This window comes from Physeter macrocephalus, chromosome 6 (genome assembly GCF_002837175.3).
Source record: "Physeter macrocephalus isolate SW-GA chromosome 6, ASM283717v5, whole genome shotgun sequence".
NCBI lineage: Eukaryota > Metazoa > Chordata > Mammalia > Artiodactyla > Physeteridae > Physeter > Physeter macrocephalus.
This window is the reverse complement of record NC_041219.1, coordinates 39,004,358-39,020,266: the sequence shown is the minus strand read 5'-3', so window position 1 is coordinate 39,020,266 and position 15,909 is coordinate 39,004,358. Positions and strand designations below refer to the sequence as shown.

Genomic DNA, 15,909 nt, shown 5'->3' with positions numbered 1-15,909 from the left:
CTGGACCCCGGCAAGTGCTTCCTGGCAGCGCTCCCTGTTAAGCCAGTCCCCTCCCTCTCTGCTTCGTCGTCCTTTGGCCCGTGCTGCAGGAGCTCTTTCCTAAGCGTAGCTCTCATCTTGCCTCCCAAACCTGCCGCCCTGCCTGCCACACACCACAGTTGTTTATGCTGCCCCACCTCCTGTTCACTCCTCTGTTCAATAAACAGTGGATGCCCTCTATGAGAGGTGACAGAGGCTGGTGCTTAAGAGCCTGGGCAGCCAGGGTCACGCTGCCTGGGTTCAAGTCCTCGGGCAAGTTATTCTCGCTTCCTTTCTGCAAGGGTTACCATGGAGGTGTGGAAAGTGCTCGGCACTATGCTTGGCACGGGACAGCTTTCAGTAAAAGCTAGCTGTTCTTTTTCATGGGTGCTTTGACCCGGAGATCCTAGACTTAATTTCTGCCTTCAAGGAGCTCTGGGGTCTCCTGTGGGTGTCAGGAAAGTCAGTGATGAGAAGTATGCCAACAGAAGAAAGCCCAATGCACCACGTGAGTACAGAGGAGTGGCACCCAACACGGTCCTGGAGGAAGGACGAGGGCAGTGTCAGCAAGTGCCGCACAGCCAGTGGGATGCTTGTCCTGAACAACAAGCAGAAGAGGTTGAGGAAGAGAATCCCAGCCCGAGGCAACAGTATCTGCGAAGACCTGGGGGAACTGCACGTGGGCTGACATGGCTGGGGCAAAGGTGGGGTATGGCTGGTAGGCCAGAAAGGCAGGCAGAGCCCAGATGATCATGAGTCTTGAGAGACGTGCTAAGGAGTTGAGCTTGACTTTGAAAGCGACGACATGCAAAAGAGGGAGAGTGTTATGGCCAGTTGGCTTTTTTTTCCCAAAAGATTCCTCCGGCTGCAGTATTGGGGATGGACCAGAGATGGGGCAAGTTCAGTGGCATGGCAACAGATGGGAAGGCTTTTGTCTTCATCCAGGCTGGATAAAGACCTGATCTGAGGCAAGGACAGGGAGCGTGCAGAGACAACGAGGATGCAGAACTGGATGGAACTGGTGACCCGTTGTTTTTGGGGCCCAGCACACAGGAACACGTCTGAGACAAGTGGAGCACCCAACACTGGTGTGACTGGTGTGACAGGTGCAGCCACTATCCCCACTCACCAAGGCCACAGAGGAGCAATGTGGTTTGTTAGACAGTGAAGAGCCAAAGGCCCGAGAATGATCTGATAAGGGTCCATTTCAGGAGGACTCTTCTGCGAAGGTTGTGTGTGGGGGCTGGACTGAAAAGGAACAGACGTGAAACCAAGAGACCAGTCAGGATGATGCTGGCATGACAGTCCTGACAGGACTCCATGAGGGTCTGACTGCACCAGGAAGGGGTGGTGGGAGAGGACACAAAAGATCCAGTCTGAGAGTGGCTGCCCGAAAAAAGGACAACAGACATTGCGGCTGCTTGGCTCCTGGGAGAGAGGTCAAAGGGAGGACAGAACTAAAGATGTGGTCGGCACCCATGTATGTGAAAGCAAGTAGGGGTGAACTCTGGCTGAGCACCCACTGTGGGCAGCCACTGGAGGGAAGAGATGGCACTGAGGAAAAGACCGTCCTTTCCTTGGAGACACACAGTATGCAGAAGGTGCTTATTAATTGTGTTGAATTGACTAGACCTGGCACCAAGCACACCAAGGCCTGGACAACAAGCGGGGCCGCCGACTCACCTGTGCGGAGCTCCTGTGGTACGGGGAGTAGTGGAGCGGTCCCGAGATGGCTGTGTCGTGCGGGAGGGCCGGGTACTGGCTCTGCATTGGGGGAGGATGCTGGTTGCCATAGCTCCCATAGTTATAGCTTCCCGTGTATCTAAAACGCATTAGGCACATTGAATACTGTGAGTAACAGCAGGGAGAACAAATCAGTCTGACACCTTTAAAAATCAACCCCATCTACTTTTGTTCCTTTTTGTGCTCTTCTTCCTTTTTGTTTTCCATTTTTCTTCTTTCTGTTTCCTACCATCTCCACTCTGTGGCTTTGTTGTGATAGTTTTAAACTCCCAGGTGGGTTTTCCTCCTCCCCTCAGCATACCTCCCTCACCACCCGGCGGGTGCTCAGGGAATGAAAACCAGCCCTGAGCAAAACATCATTAGTGTTGGAAACCTCTTCTCCTGTTGTGGCAAAAAGCCCCATATTATAGCCTGAAGTCAAACAGGAAAAAAAGAAGAAATTACTTTGGGACTTCTGTTTTTGTATTGTTCGGGCCTTTGCTTCCCCATGTCGCCGGTGCAGGGTGGAAACACCACGGCCAACCAGGCGTCAGCCTCCGGTTCTAAGCCTGGCCACTTCCCAGCTGTGGGACCTTCGGCTACTCGCACCCTTGTTTCTCACATCTGAGCTAAAAATGCTGCACGTGACCCCGAGGGTCACTTTCTATTATAAAATAGTCTTGTGGAAACATAGGAAACATACTATTACCACTGTTCTTCTTAAAAACATCTTTACAGCAAAGGCGCTGACATATGACCATGAAGGTATCTGTTGTGCCATTTCTGCAGAATCGGAAGCTCTCTGAAACAATTTCTAAGTCGATTTTAAATGTGTGGGGAAATACTCTAGGAGGCCCCGTGAGGAAATGGTGGCTGCCCCACTGATGGGTCAGGGGCACCTGAGCCTATGGAATTAACTTCAAGTATGCCCACAGTCAGGCCTCAGGCTACCACGTGGCAGGGACCTGAGCGGTCCTCCTCCATCCCCTCCTGTGTCCCCCAAAGCTGGTCTGTTGGAACCTGGCTTGTGAGGTTTACTGTATCTACATGGCAGAGTCTCGTGAGAAGAAGGGCCCTTTTTAACATCATAAGTGTTTTTCAGATAACTGCACATTAGACACTGTGTGAGGAATGTCTTTTAATAAAGACAATGCAAAGTGGCAAAAAGCTGTTACCCTTTTAAATGGATTTGTAGCTTATTCATCACAGTAACATCACTACAGATTAGGGGAAAAAATATGGGCAAAATCAAAGATTTATTTATTCAGGGTCCAAAGCGCCACTGGAACCCAGGGGGATTCCCTGAACCCCGTGAATGACTGCTGCCCTCCAGGGACCTCCAGCCTCGGATGAGGAAGGCCTCCTCCTATCGAGCCATAAACGACCTGGACCCACCATGAAGCTGTATGTTATAAGGCTACAAAGTGCACGAGGAGCCACCCAGGGGAGCTGCGGAGAGGGAGTATTCAGTTTTCCTTCCTAAAGGAGGCAGACACAGGCTCAGTCAGCCTGACCCTTACCAGCTGTGTGGCCTTGGGAAACTGGACTTGGTGCAGCCTCAATTTCCTCATCTGTCAAGCGAGGTCACCCACCTACCTCACCTGGTCATTGTGGGGACTGCATGAGACAGCTGTACTGGGGCAAGAGCACGCTGAGAACTCAACAGAGGGCGCAACCTTCCTGTCCTCTGAGAAAACCACTACCGAGTAAACCCTCCCCTTTCAAATCAAACGTAAAAGCAAGGCAACATCCCAGGAAAGTCACCTACCCGTGCTCGTCTCTGTGAGGATAAACTGGGATCCTGTGTGTAACTGAGGAGGAAGGCACGTGTGTACTCCTCATACAGGGCAGCTGTTGGGAGTTTTCGGCTGGGGACCCTGCCGCCGTTGTCACTGTGTATGTTAGAGACCACGTGTATGACTGCATCGCTCCTGTAGAGACGAACGAAGATGCATCAGTCAGTAACAGTTCTCATACCCCCAGTTCTTCCTTAGAATGCTAGTGGCTTCCCATGGCTCTTCAGCTGAAAGCCAAAATCTTTGTAAAGCATGTGTCTTGGTCCTTGCTGATCTCACAAGAAGCATCCCCTCCCCTCTGCCTTTGTGCTATCTAATCCAGCCACAATAGCTTTCTTTCATGCTGTCCAGAGTACCATGATTCCGAGGAACACAGGGCCTTGGCACATGCTGTTTCTGCTGCCTGGAATCCTCAGTTTTCCCTTAGTACCCAGTGGTTCTTCTTATCTCAAAACAAAGAAGCTGTCTCCTAACCCCAGACTAAGTCAGATCCCTTACTGCATGGTGGTGCCTACCACAATTTGTAATCTTACACCCATTAATGAATGTGATAGAATTAATGCCGATAGAATTAATGCCTAATTCCCCATACCAGACTGTAAGTTCCATGAGGGTAGGAGCCTTGTCTGTTTTGCTCACCATTAGGTCCCTGGTGCTTAGCACGGAGACTGCTGGCCAAAAGATTTTCAATAAAAATTTTAAAAGGAAGAAAAGGGAAAGGGAAGACAGGAAGAAAGAAAAAGAGGGAGGGAAGGAGAGAGGACAAAAGAAAGCTCAGGGTGATGTGGCTCAGACGAGCTCCCCAAATAACTTCTCAGCACTCAACTAAACAGGTGTTAAGGATCCAACAAATTGCTTTAAGCAAAGATAAGTAGATTATTGGACTCTGCCTGCCCAGGTCTTTTTGAAGATTATTAGACAGTGACCTTAACGGTGACCTATTCCATACATATTATTAATTCCATTAATTTGCTTTTTAATTGGATACCTTGAAAGTGCTAGGGACTGGGAAAAGAAACTGACAACATTTAAAACCGTCAAGAGGCTTAGGAACTTTATGAGACAGGATAAAAAGTGGTAATTTAAGAAATCACTAATAGTGATAATAAAGTCATCAACTTAATTTCTGATAAATTTAGAATGTTGATATAATGGAAAGGATTAAACCTATTTTAAAAGGTAGCGGGAATAGGATTCAGCACCTCCTTGTAGGCACATGGAAGACTGAAGAACTGGTTAAGGGAGGTCATTTTTAAGGTGAACTAAAAGAGAAAACTTTGGTCCTCCAATCCTGTACCTTCTACGCAGACCATGTTTAATCTTGAAATTCTTCTGCAAAGATAAAGGAAAGGTTTTCATTTAAAAGTGGAACTCTACCATAATGTCTCTTTGCTCTGGGTCCTAATTCTGCCACGCACTGGCTGTAAGATCTTGAGCCAGCCTCTTACATTTTATCTGCCTTTCTTTCATAATCTGTAAAATAGGGATAATTACGCCTATTATATCATGTAAGTCATATAAGTCATGTAAGTCATACCTTGTATGACTGTTGTGAGGATTAACTGAGATAATGTATGTCAAAAAGCCTGGCACGTGGTAGACTTTTAAGGATATTCAAGCACTCTTCATTACGAATTCAGGTATTCTTACATCAGACTTTCTTAAAGTAGAAATTTCTTTATTTCCCATTTCAGATTCCAAGGAAGAAAGACAAGTTTCTTGGGTCAGATTCTGTCACCAGGGGTGAAACATTTGAATAGCAACAGTGATTTAACTAATTACGGCAAACTTCTAAACCCATGTTCTCCTGCAAAATCACAAATATCCTTTTCCACCAGTATGGCTAAAAGCACCCCTTCTTGGTTTGGATATCCACACCATTATTTTCCCCCCAAAGATAATGACTTTAGCAGGCTGTGTGCTAGGTGTCATTTATAATAAATGCAGGAAGACTAGAAGGAAAAAAAAAACCCCAAATGATCATGTCTCAGAGGACTGGATTATGCCTGACTGCTCTCCTCTGTATTTTGAACTCCATATGAAATTACATAACTGTTGTAATTTTTTAAAAAACCCTTTTTTATTAAAACAGGTTATTGCTGAGGATGGTTTTAACATTTTTTTCTTCATTTTGCTTATCTGTATTTTTCTGTAAAGAATGTGTATTGCCCCTGTGAAAAGAAAAACATTATTAAAATGTATTTAACAAATTTCACAATTAGAAATGGAATTGGAGGGGGTGGGAAGTTTGGGAAAACAATGAACCAGCCACAGCAAGCAAGTAATTAACCCTTCAAGGCCCTGGGACCTCAGGAGAGCACAGCGAGGTCAGTGGGTATTTTAAAAGGGGCAGTCGGGGAAGCCAAAGGATTTTCTTCCCCCAGCTCCGCAAGCAGTAGGAAGACACAAGTGAGAATAGCCATCACCTGAGAGAATGCAGCACAAGTTACTTTTGTGTGAGTTCCTGGAGCACAGCAACGGTTCCTTATTCATCTCTGTATCCCCAACAGAGGGTTTGCCAAATAGTAGGTGTTCAGTAAATTTTTGTTCCATTGAATTTGTTGTTGAAGGAGTAAATGCTGCTAGAAATAGACGTTATCAAACAAAAAGCTAGTGGAACTCTCGGAAAAATGGGCTCCTGTGGTCTGGGAAACAAAACCCCTAAATGGCCATGTGCCAGCAACCTAACAGATCCACTCAGGCAGGCTTAAGCAGATTAACACCTACTGGCTTGGGTGAGAAACACTCTCTGCCTGAGGAGCAGAAAAGAACACCCCCTGCATTCCCTTTCCTACCGGTGGGACCTCCAGTGAGGACTGCTGCTTCCTCGTTTTTAAGGAAACTAATAAAAGAAAATCTGTGCAGTTAATAGTTTGTGCTTAATTTTTAAGACAGCTCTAATGCTTTTTATTTGTTGGTAAAACAATAACAGACCTTCCATGTTTGTCTAATTCCCATCTTTCTCTTAGTCTCCCTTCCCCATTCCCCCATGTCTAATTAGAAGTCTGAGAATAGCGGTGAAAGTCCCTGATTTTTGAGAATCCTCTCAAGATCCTATAGGATTTGAGAATCCTATGAAGTTGTTGTCCATGTTATAGTATTGGAACTGCTAGAGAGGAATATTTTCTTTCCTTCCCGTCCCCAGTAAAACATCCTTCTTCCCTGAGTTGTTGTTGTTTATATTTCTTCTTTTCTCGAAAGGGGTGCCTCAGGACAGGGAGGATGCTTAGAATATAAGAGGCAATCAATAATGATTTGTTAAACGAGTGAATGAGTGAACGATCATCCAACATAAACCAGTTCTCATACTAGTTTCTTTTTATATATTGACTCATTGGATCTTCACAATAATCCTTTTGAGGTAAATGGTATTACCTCCTTTTTCAGGTGAGAAAATTGAGGCCCAAAACTTGGTCAGGTTAAGTGGCAGAGTTGGGATTTGAACCCAGATCTGCCCACAACTCCATAGCTTTCCACAGTAACAGCTGCTTCTCACACTTGCATGTGCATTTGCATCACTGGGGATTTTGTTAAAATGCAGAGCTGATTCAGTGGGAGATTGGGAGTTGAGCCAGTGATTCTGCATGTATAACAAGCTTCTAAATGATGACGATGCTGTTGGTCCATGGAGCATGCTTTGAGTAGCAAGCCTCTAGGAAACACTGCCTCCTATCATGCATCGTGTATGTTCAGGGCCATTACAGATCACAAGTTGTGAGACTCTGGTACAGACTTGTGAACATTTAAACTGCTTCCTAGCCTACCTGGCCATACCCTTCTGTCAGATTTTGGACCAAATCATTTGAACCTTTTCCCCACTAGGATTCTATGGACCATCACAGATGTTGCTCAGGTTTTGGGCCAGCCTAAGCCTTTCTTAGTACCTTCCTGAGAAATAACCTCCTTTAAGTACGTCTAGATTCTAGAGCTGTCCTGCCCTATGCATTAGCCAGTATAAATTTAAATTAACTAAAGTGAAATACAATTAAAAATTCAGCTCCTTAGTCACACTAACCACATTTTAAGTACTCAGTAGCCTCAAGTGGCTGGTATCTACTATTTTGGACAGCTCAGATTCAAAAAAACAAAAAAAACATTTCATCATCACAGAAAGTTCCATTTGAACAGCATTGTTTGAGAGTATTTGATACTAAACAAACATTTCCTGTAACCTTCAAAACTGAGAAGAGAAAGGAGATTTTATATCTATCGCCACCCCCACTGGCTATCATCTATCCTAAAGGTAGCTGTGCTTAAGCAGAATATTTGCTGAAGCTGAAAACCTCATCTGTTTGAGTTACACTTTACCAACAGTTCCATGGCCAAAATCTGACTGACAAAACTGACCAGGGGCAGCAAATGCATCAGTTCCCAGAGAGATAAGCTGATATGGCATAACCTGGCCCCTGTCCACCTCTGCAGCTTCCTCTCCGGCACCCTCTCCCTCGTTTATATACGTCAGTCCGTCCTCACCATGCCAGGCTCTTTTCTGCCTCAAGCCCGTACACATGCTGATTCCCCACTACCTAAAGCGATCTTTTCTTCTCCCCAGCCTTTATGTGGCTGGCCCCTTGTCATACTCCAGGTCTCAGATAAATGTCACCTCCTCAGAGAGGCTTCCTCTGACCACCATCTATGATGGGTCCCCATAGCACTTATGACCATTTGAAATTATATATTTACCTGGTGCTTTACTTCTGTATTGACTCTCTTACCCACTAGAACGTAAGGATCATGAGGACAGCAGCTGCGCCTGTTTTTCTCGCTTGTGTACCCCAGGGCATGGCACAGATAAGACATGGAATTACTTTTTGAGGAATGAATGAACAGATGAATGAATGAGCAAATCCAAAGGTCCCAACGTGAAGCCAAGCCCCTGGTGGTGTGAAGTCAGGGGCAGATTAAACAATCTATTTTCAATCCCAGCTTTTATTTCCTAATTTCATTCCTTTGGAGAAAAGGAGGCAGCAGGGATGGAGGAGGAGGAAGTCACTGGCAGGGACAACCCTGCGGCTCTGTGAGTGAGTCACTGCGGCTCTGTGGCGGGGCCGCAGTGTCCACCAACTCCCACTCACTTCAGCTGCCCTCAGAATAACTGAGCTTTTGTTACTTGCAAAGACTAGCCACCAGTTATCTTTGTTACATCCTCAACTGATGCAGAGAAAACGCAGCTGGGCAGGCCAGATGTTCTACAGTTAGGGCTATTTATGAGGAATTTGCCTTTATATTTCTTTAGGCATCCTAGCATCTCAACGATTTAATTTGCTGGTTTTGTGTTGCAGGGAACCCATGGTGGGAAGTTGAAAACATAAGTTTAATAGTTAACTTTTATTGTCATTGCTGAAGGAGGGAATACTTAAAATGACATCATAAACAAGGTCTTAGAACCCTTCGGGGGCCTGACTTGGACAGAGTGGGATCTTAATGTTTTGCTTTAAAAGACATTCAAGAATTGCAGCCCAGTGTCCTGTGAAGTGGGTTGCTCCTTTTGGAACCACCTGCCATGCTCCTGAAGAGGAGGAACGCCAGTTTTCCTTAAAGAAAGCTAAGGTTTCTGAACTTGCTGGGCCAGGAGGAAGGTGGCAAGCCCACAACATTAGGAAAACAAGGATAAATGGGCCAGATTCTACCTTGTGGAAATCTGTTGAAATGGAACCTTTTACCCAGTCTCTTCTCATGGCATTGCCACAGACTCTGACATACCCAATCAAAACTGGCCATGCAGGGCTTCCTTGGTGGCGCAGTGGTTGGGAGTCAGCCTGCCGATGCAGGGGACGCGGGTTCATGCCCCGGTTCGGGAGGATCCCACGTGCCGCGGAGCGGCTGGGCCCGTGAGCCGTGGCCGCTGAGCCTGCGCGTCCGGAGCCTGTGCTCCGCAACGGGAGAGGCCACAACAGTGAGAGGCCCGCGTACCACACACACAAAAAAACCACAAAAAAACTGGCCATGCATCAGGTGGTTTGGGGTGCTTGATATGCCTTTCCTTTTCCCTCTGACTTTTAAAAACAATTAATAAATACCATCCTAAAACATATTTAGAAATACATACAGGTATGGACAGAGAACTAGATACAGATATAGATGGGTGGCTGTTTTCCTAGTGAGTCATAACTCATTCTCACACTACTTTGTACTCACTAGTCCTTGTGTCAAAGGTTCCCAAAAGGTTGTGTGCCATGAATTAATTTTCTCTTTGTGCTCACCAGACAGACATAATACTGTTCTCTTTTTCACAGCTGAAAAATGGGGAAGTGTCCATCAACAGTGAGACACTGCTATGTGGAAGAGGTGCAGATACCTGATTGGCCCTGACTCTCAATGAGCTAAACTTGATAACATGTATATCATCTGAGCAATGATATTCAGAGTCCTAGAAGCCCAACAAAGTCACTAGGTCACATAAAATTTCATTTAAGGTGTTAAGCTGTTTCAGCCAAGAGTTGTTTTGTTTTGTTTAATTTTCTCTACTTCCTCTTTATTTCTTGTTTCCTGGTTTGGGTCCTTTGAAAAAAATTGGTTTTGCTTTTTTTTTTTTTTTAAATTGTTAACCACTTTAGATACCTCTTGGAAAGTAATGGTATATAAATCAAGCAGTAATTTAAAGATGGAAATAAAAATTAGCTGGTCAGGAAAACCATATGCTGAGTTAACTTTAAAAAAAACATGGCAAATGCATTTTATAAAATTTATAATAATTGTTCTCCAATTTACAACATTATTCAATAAAAAACTGCATAAATTCCCAAACTTACGAAGCCTACTATAATAGATTTCCTAAGATTTAGGTGTATATCATGGATAATTTGTGCTTTATATTGTAATAGCTATAAAACCATACATGTTGTTAGGAAATTATGTTTATGTTCCCTCCAAGACCATGACCCACAATGCATGCCAAGGTCCAGTCCAATTTAGCAATGGAGTATTTCAAAAGTGGTACTTGAGAAAAATATTACAGATAGTTTTATACAGGATAACATTTTTAATGCCCCCTGGAGATATCTGAGAACAAAGCTGGAATGTGCCAAAATCTTCAAAGGCTACACTCATCTGAAGAGAACCTGTTTCACATTTGTATTTCTAAGAAGCTACTTTTACGACTCCTGAACACATTGCACAGAAATCTCTGTACACATTTATGATATTCCTGTGCCTCTGACTATCACACCTGCCATACCGTGAGGCCTCCAAATTGCTACAAAGAAAGCCAGCAGCAGACTCACTAGCTGGCTGAGAATGATCATGAGATCCTGGAAATCTTTCCTTCGCACTCCTCCTTCCCCTTATTTCCTTAGTGTCCCCTTGTTTGATCTGTTGCTACATTGGAAGACAGGTTCCACTCAAATTGTTTCTGCTTCATAATGCAGAACTGTTTCATTTGCATAATTTCCCTGTTTATTTTAGAAGTGAGGATGTTATCACTGACTGCCTGACATGTGTGTCTGCTGGGCGGTGGTGGGAGCACGTGGGCAGGATTATTCAGGTAAGTGGCTCCTAGCTGCTCTCGCTGCCCTTCCTTCCTTAGTGAGGCAGGAGACCCCCAATTCCAGTCTCCGATGGACCCCTGAGCAGCTGCAGAGCTGTAAACAGTGCTTAAGTTCTTTTCCCTTTTTATTTTCAGCGAATAACGTCGTTCTGTACTTTTCTTCCGGAGCCTTCTAAGCAGGAACTACAAGCCACCAGGGAGAGAACATGGGAGGGAGGTGGGAGGCGGTCAAGTTCTTTCTGCTCCGAGTAGAGAACTAAATGCGATTTGAGGCGCATCTATGTAAACAAATGCAGGGATGCTCACATCTGAATTTCCACAGAAGAGGAAGACTCTCCAGCTGCGGACCCAAAGTGAAATCATCACTCCAGCTAATGCCAGTTGTTGACAGCCCTGCTTTTTTTCATCACTGCTCTGAAGAACCCAGTCTCCTGAGCTGTCTCTGACAAAGGGCCACTGGGTTTGTTGGCACGTTTCTGCCCCTGGCAACGTGCAAAAGAGGGCAGGCACCTTAGAGGCTCTTAAGCATCTGTTCATTCCCTCTCTGAGTAGCTCTGGTTCTGGAAAGTTTAGTGAAAGAATTAATCAAAAGACTCCTGGAAAATGACATGCTCTCTTGCCTCCAGGCCTCTGCACTACTTACTTCCTCTGCTTGGAATACCTTTTCTCTCATTATTTGGCCCCCCCACCAGACCCTCCAAATAGAGGCTGGAAGCCCTGCTCTGTGCTCCCTAACACTCTGACCTTTCTCCCAACTCGGCACTCATGACATTATATTGTAACTGCTGTCTTGCTCATCAGAACCCTAACCTCTCACAATAAACTCCCAGGGGCAGGGACCACGACTCACTTGTTTGTATCACCAGCTTTTGAAGTGTTTAGCTCACAGAAACTACTTGAGAAATATTTATTAGATAAATGAATAAATGGATGGACGTGTGAGTGAATGAGCAGATAAAAGATAGCACCTAAATATGACAATCTCATCCTATTTGATCTTCAAAAATACATAATTTAGCTCCCAGTGTATTCTAACTAGAACTGGGATATAACTAAGCCCACGCTATGAGGGGCTGGAGGAAGATTCTAACCTGGAGGATACCCAGCTTGAGAGTCACTGTGGATGTCCATGAGAGGTGGGGAAGGCCTGAACCAGATTGCAGCAGTGGGCTGGGAAGGAAAGGGTGGGTCAAGATTTGTGTTAGAACAACTGGCCTTGGGAGGTGTGGAGGAGAATGCCAGCTGTCTCTCCCATATCTGTTTCCCCTTCCCTACCTGGGAACCCTATCCTACATTTCCCCGCCTCTCTTTACAGTTACATGAGGCCATGTGACTAAGTCCTCCCTGATGGAATCTAAGTGAAAGTGACCTCCGCCAGCTTCAGGCCAGGGCTTTTCTGAGTGGGTGTTCCTCCTCCAGACCCACTCTCCATTTCCATTAGCTGGTTGCAGACTTGATAAAGCCCTAAGGCAGTGGTCCTCAAACTAGTGAGCCTCAGAATCACCTGGACGCTTCTTGAGCAAATGGTTGGGCCCCACCCTAGAGTTTCTGATTCAGTAGGCCCGCAATGGGCTCTGGCAATGAGCATTTCCAACAAGTTCCCAGGTGATGCTGATACTTGCTGGTCCATGGACCACACTTTGAGAACCACTGCCCTGGGGTACAGTGGAGCCTCATATTGAAGGAACACGTGTCTCTAAATGGTTGCATTAAAGAGAGCTCCTCTCTGACTGAAACACCCTGCATGAAATAGATTTCCACTGTGTTAACGCCATCCATGTTTGGGTCTATCTGTTACAGTAACTTAGCCTATCCTAGCTAATACAGGAAGAGCTGAGGGAGAGGAGAGCTGATTTCCAGATTTGGTACTTGGGTAAATGAGGGAGTAGACGATAATGAATTGATTCGCACATTCTTAACCAAGCTCTCCACTCCAGTCTGCTCTGTTCACCTGCCCCACCCTCACCCAGGGCCAACTAGCAGAAGGTTGTTTCTGCCTTTGATTCCTGTGTGCTCACTCCTCTGTTAGCTGAGTCCTTCTCGTCTTTTAAGGCTGCCTTTGAGTCCCACCTCTCTCCTGAAGACTCTCCTCCTGCCTGCCCGGCTTCCGGTGGGATGGAAAGGGTCTGCTCCTCCCTCAACTCCTATACCCCTCTTGGCTGCAGCCCTCATCTTATAGGCACTCCTAACAGGAACCCCTTCTATCTGGATAGCAGTGCACTGTTAACAAAGCACTTTGGCTTTTCTTACCTCATCTAATCCCCACAGCAACCATGTGAAAAAACGTGGAGGTGCACACAAACACACACGTGCGCACACACGCACTCTATTTATTATTATATATTAGCTAACCCTTACTGCAGATTCCACATCCAGTGTATCATTTCCACAAGTCTTGAGAACAAGGACATTTGCTGAATGACTGAATGAATCAATTTGTTTATGGTAACTGCTGACTGTTGTGCCTGGGACCAGGAATTTAACCCTTCTTCACCCTTTACTTTTCCTCCTCCATAAAATGGAACAATAGTTACCTTGCAGGGTTACTGTGAATATCAAGTGAGACAATTATGCAAGGGTCCTTTGTGCATGGTAAAGCAACATTTAGACACTAGTTACTAGCTATTACTATCCTTGTAACATTTCTTCCATTTTCAAACCTTGTCTTGGCATGCAAGATCCCGCAGGATGTGACTCCGACTTACCTTTCCAGGCTTGTAACACTTCTTCATGACCACCTACATTTTAACCACTTCACCATTCCCCAAAAAGGCCCCATACTTCCTGCCCTGTGCATTTGCACACACTGTCTTCTCCCCAGAGGCCCTTCTGTAATACCTTTGTCAGTTAAAATCAAGTTTCAGCTCAAATCCCCTCCTTTGTGAGGTCTCCAACCAGATGGACTCTTCCCTTCCTTGGGGACCCTGTAGCATTAGCTTGAACCTCCATTATTGCCCCTGCCTTGATTCTGGCTACCATGGCTTAGCATATGACTTCCTGTCTCCCCACTTTCCAGAGATGCCTCTCAGTTTCTGGCTCATGGAGGGCTCCCTTTCTTGTTTTCAAGAATGGCTGTGTTCTGTGTTTTATATCACTTTAGTGACTTATTTTTTTGTGGTGGGGGGGGCGGGTGGGTGGAGATTTTATCATGGACTTAATCTGCCAACTTGAAAACAGAAGCATAAGGAATACATACAAACTAATAAATGGATAACTGCAAGTTATCCATATATCCAGGAGGATGCTCAGATTTTGGCATTGTTTTGGGAGGGGGCTGGAGGGAGAAGGTTTTTCCAGAAAGCTCTGGCTTTAAACATCAACTCCCCACTCAAAGCCTTTGAGGGACTGTTCATTACCTGTAGTGCTGAGGCCAGTGTACTCAGGGGATGGGTTGCTGACAGGGGAAGAGGGAGGTGGAACTTCCACGGACGTGGCAGATTTTGCTGGAGAAAACGATGGCACTGGTGAAGGGGTTGGTGGGGCAGCCTCCGTCAAGATAATCTCCTCTCGGACTTCTGCTATGGGTAGAGAAAGGGTGGGTTCTTAGAGCCAAAGGTCAAGGCAAGTTGTCTTTAAGGGACTTTTAAAAAGCAAATATTCTTTCTAATCTGTGTCATGTCACTCCTCTGCTTAAAACCCCTGATGGTTTCCCCTCACCGTGGTGGCATGCAGTGGAATTCCCACGTACACACGTGCCCACTCTCAAGAAGAAAAAGACAGTATTGGTTTCCCACCACTTGCCTTGTTCACCATAACTAAACTCTTTGGGATGCGGAGCGAAAGAAACACAGAGCACAGAAGTAAGGATACAAATCAAATTGACAAGGAGGACGATTCCCAGTGAAATGCCGGCTTACCGGTGCTTCCTTCTCCCTTCATGGCTCGCATGAGCTCATTGGCACGCTCCTGGCAGTGCAGGGATTCTAACAGGTAGAGCACATAGTCATCAAACATCAAGTGAATTAGGTGAAAAGACCCTGGTGAGAGAAGATCCAAACAGAAAGGTAAGTCACGTCGGCTCGGCTGAGCCCCTCAGCCTGGTCGATAACACGTCACACGGTGCTGTGACCCTCTGTCCTGGACCCTCATTCCCTCTCAGTTACGGATCACCTTGCGGTCAGAGGTTGCTCTCCTTTGTTGTCTCCTCACCTAGCCTGGTGTTTAGCGTAAGGTAAGTGTCATTAACACTGTGGCAAGTGAGTCTTTTCCTTGCTTGAATTATTAATAGGACATCATCAAAAATGGCACCAATTGAGCCATCTGTCAAAACGCGCCTGAGCTCTCACATTCGCGCTGCCGTCTTCCTCGTCTGGGCACCCCTCACTTTGTTCAGCATTGCTTGACGTAGTGTCTTGCATTTTTCTCTCTTCCACAGGTTTATCTTATTTCCCCGACTGGACTTAAGGATATTCACAGCAGGGACTTTGCCTTCTAACTCACTGGTGTCTACCAATGTACACAACATAATTCCAGGAGCATAACTGACACTTTAAATTAGCAACAACTGAATTGTTTCCTTAAATGTTTCTGAGACTTCCGTTTAGCATATGGCTGTTACAAAAGGTATTAAATTGAAAAGATTTGGTATCCTCAAGCAGTGTTCTTCATTTTAAATTTAGAGTAGAGTACTTCATAAAAAGGGATGTGAACAATCATTTTAAAAGATTTTTCCCATGTGCCGGTCTTTGTGCTCAAAGTATTATATTCTCTGATTTAATATCTACCACCACCTTGTAAGGCAGGTGCTCTTACTCCTGTTGTGCAAAGTACTTGTGCAAGATGACACAGTACATTACTTCAAAACCACCTTTATTTTTATTTTTTTATTTATTTATTTTTCTGTACGCGGGCCTCTCACTGTTGTGGCCTCTCCCGTTGCGGAGCACA

At 45.4% G+C, this 15,909-nt stretch overlaps 1 protein-coding gene across 2 annotated transcripts in view; it reads right to left on the bottom strand.

Annotated features, from left to right (window-relative positions):
- Positions 1–15,909, bottom strand: part of RFX4 (regulatory factor X4) — a 170,335-nt gene that overhangs the window by 8,507 nt on the left and 145,919 nt on the right. For both annotated transcript variants that reach the window (XM_024127375.2, XM_024127376.1), the window contains 4 exons: positions 14,880–14,999; positions 14,379–14,540; positions 3,509–3,671; positions 1,702–1,840 (listed from right to left, as the gene is read on the bottom strand). In XM_024127375.2, coding sequence (XP_023983143.1) covers positions 1,702–1,840; positions 3,509–3,671; positions 14,379–14,540; positions 14,880–14,999 — 584 coding nt within the window. The remainder of the gene's footprint in view (positions 1–1,701; positions 1,841–3,508; positions 3,672–14,378; positions 14,541–14,879; positions 15,000–15,909) is intronic.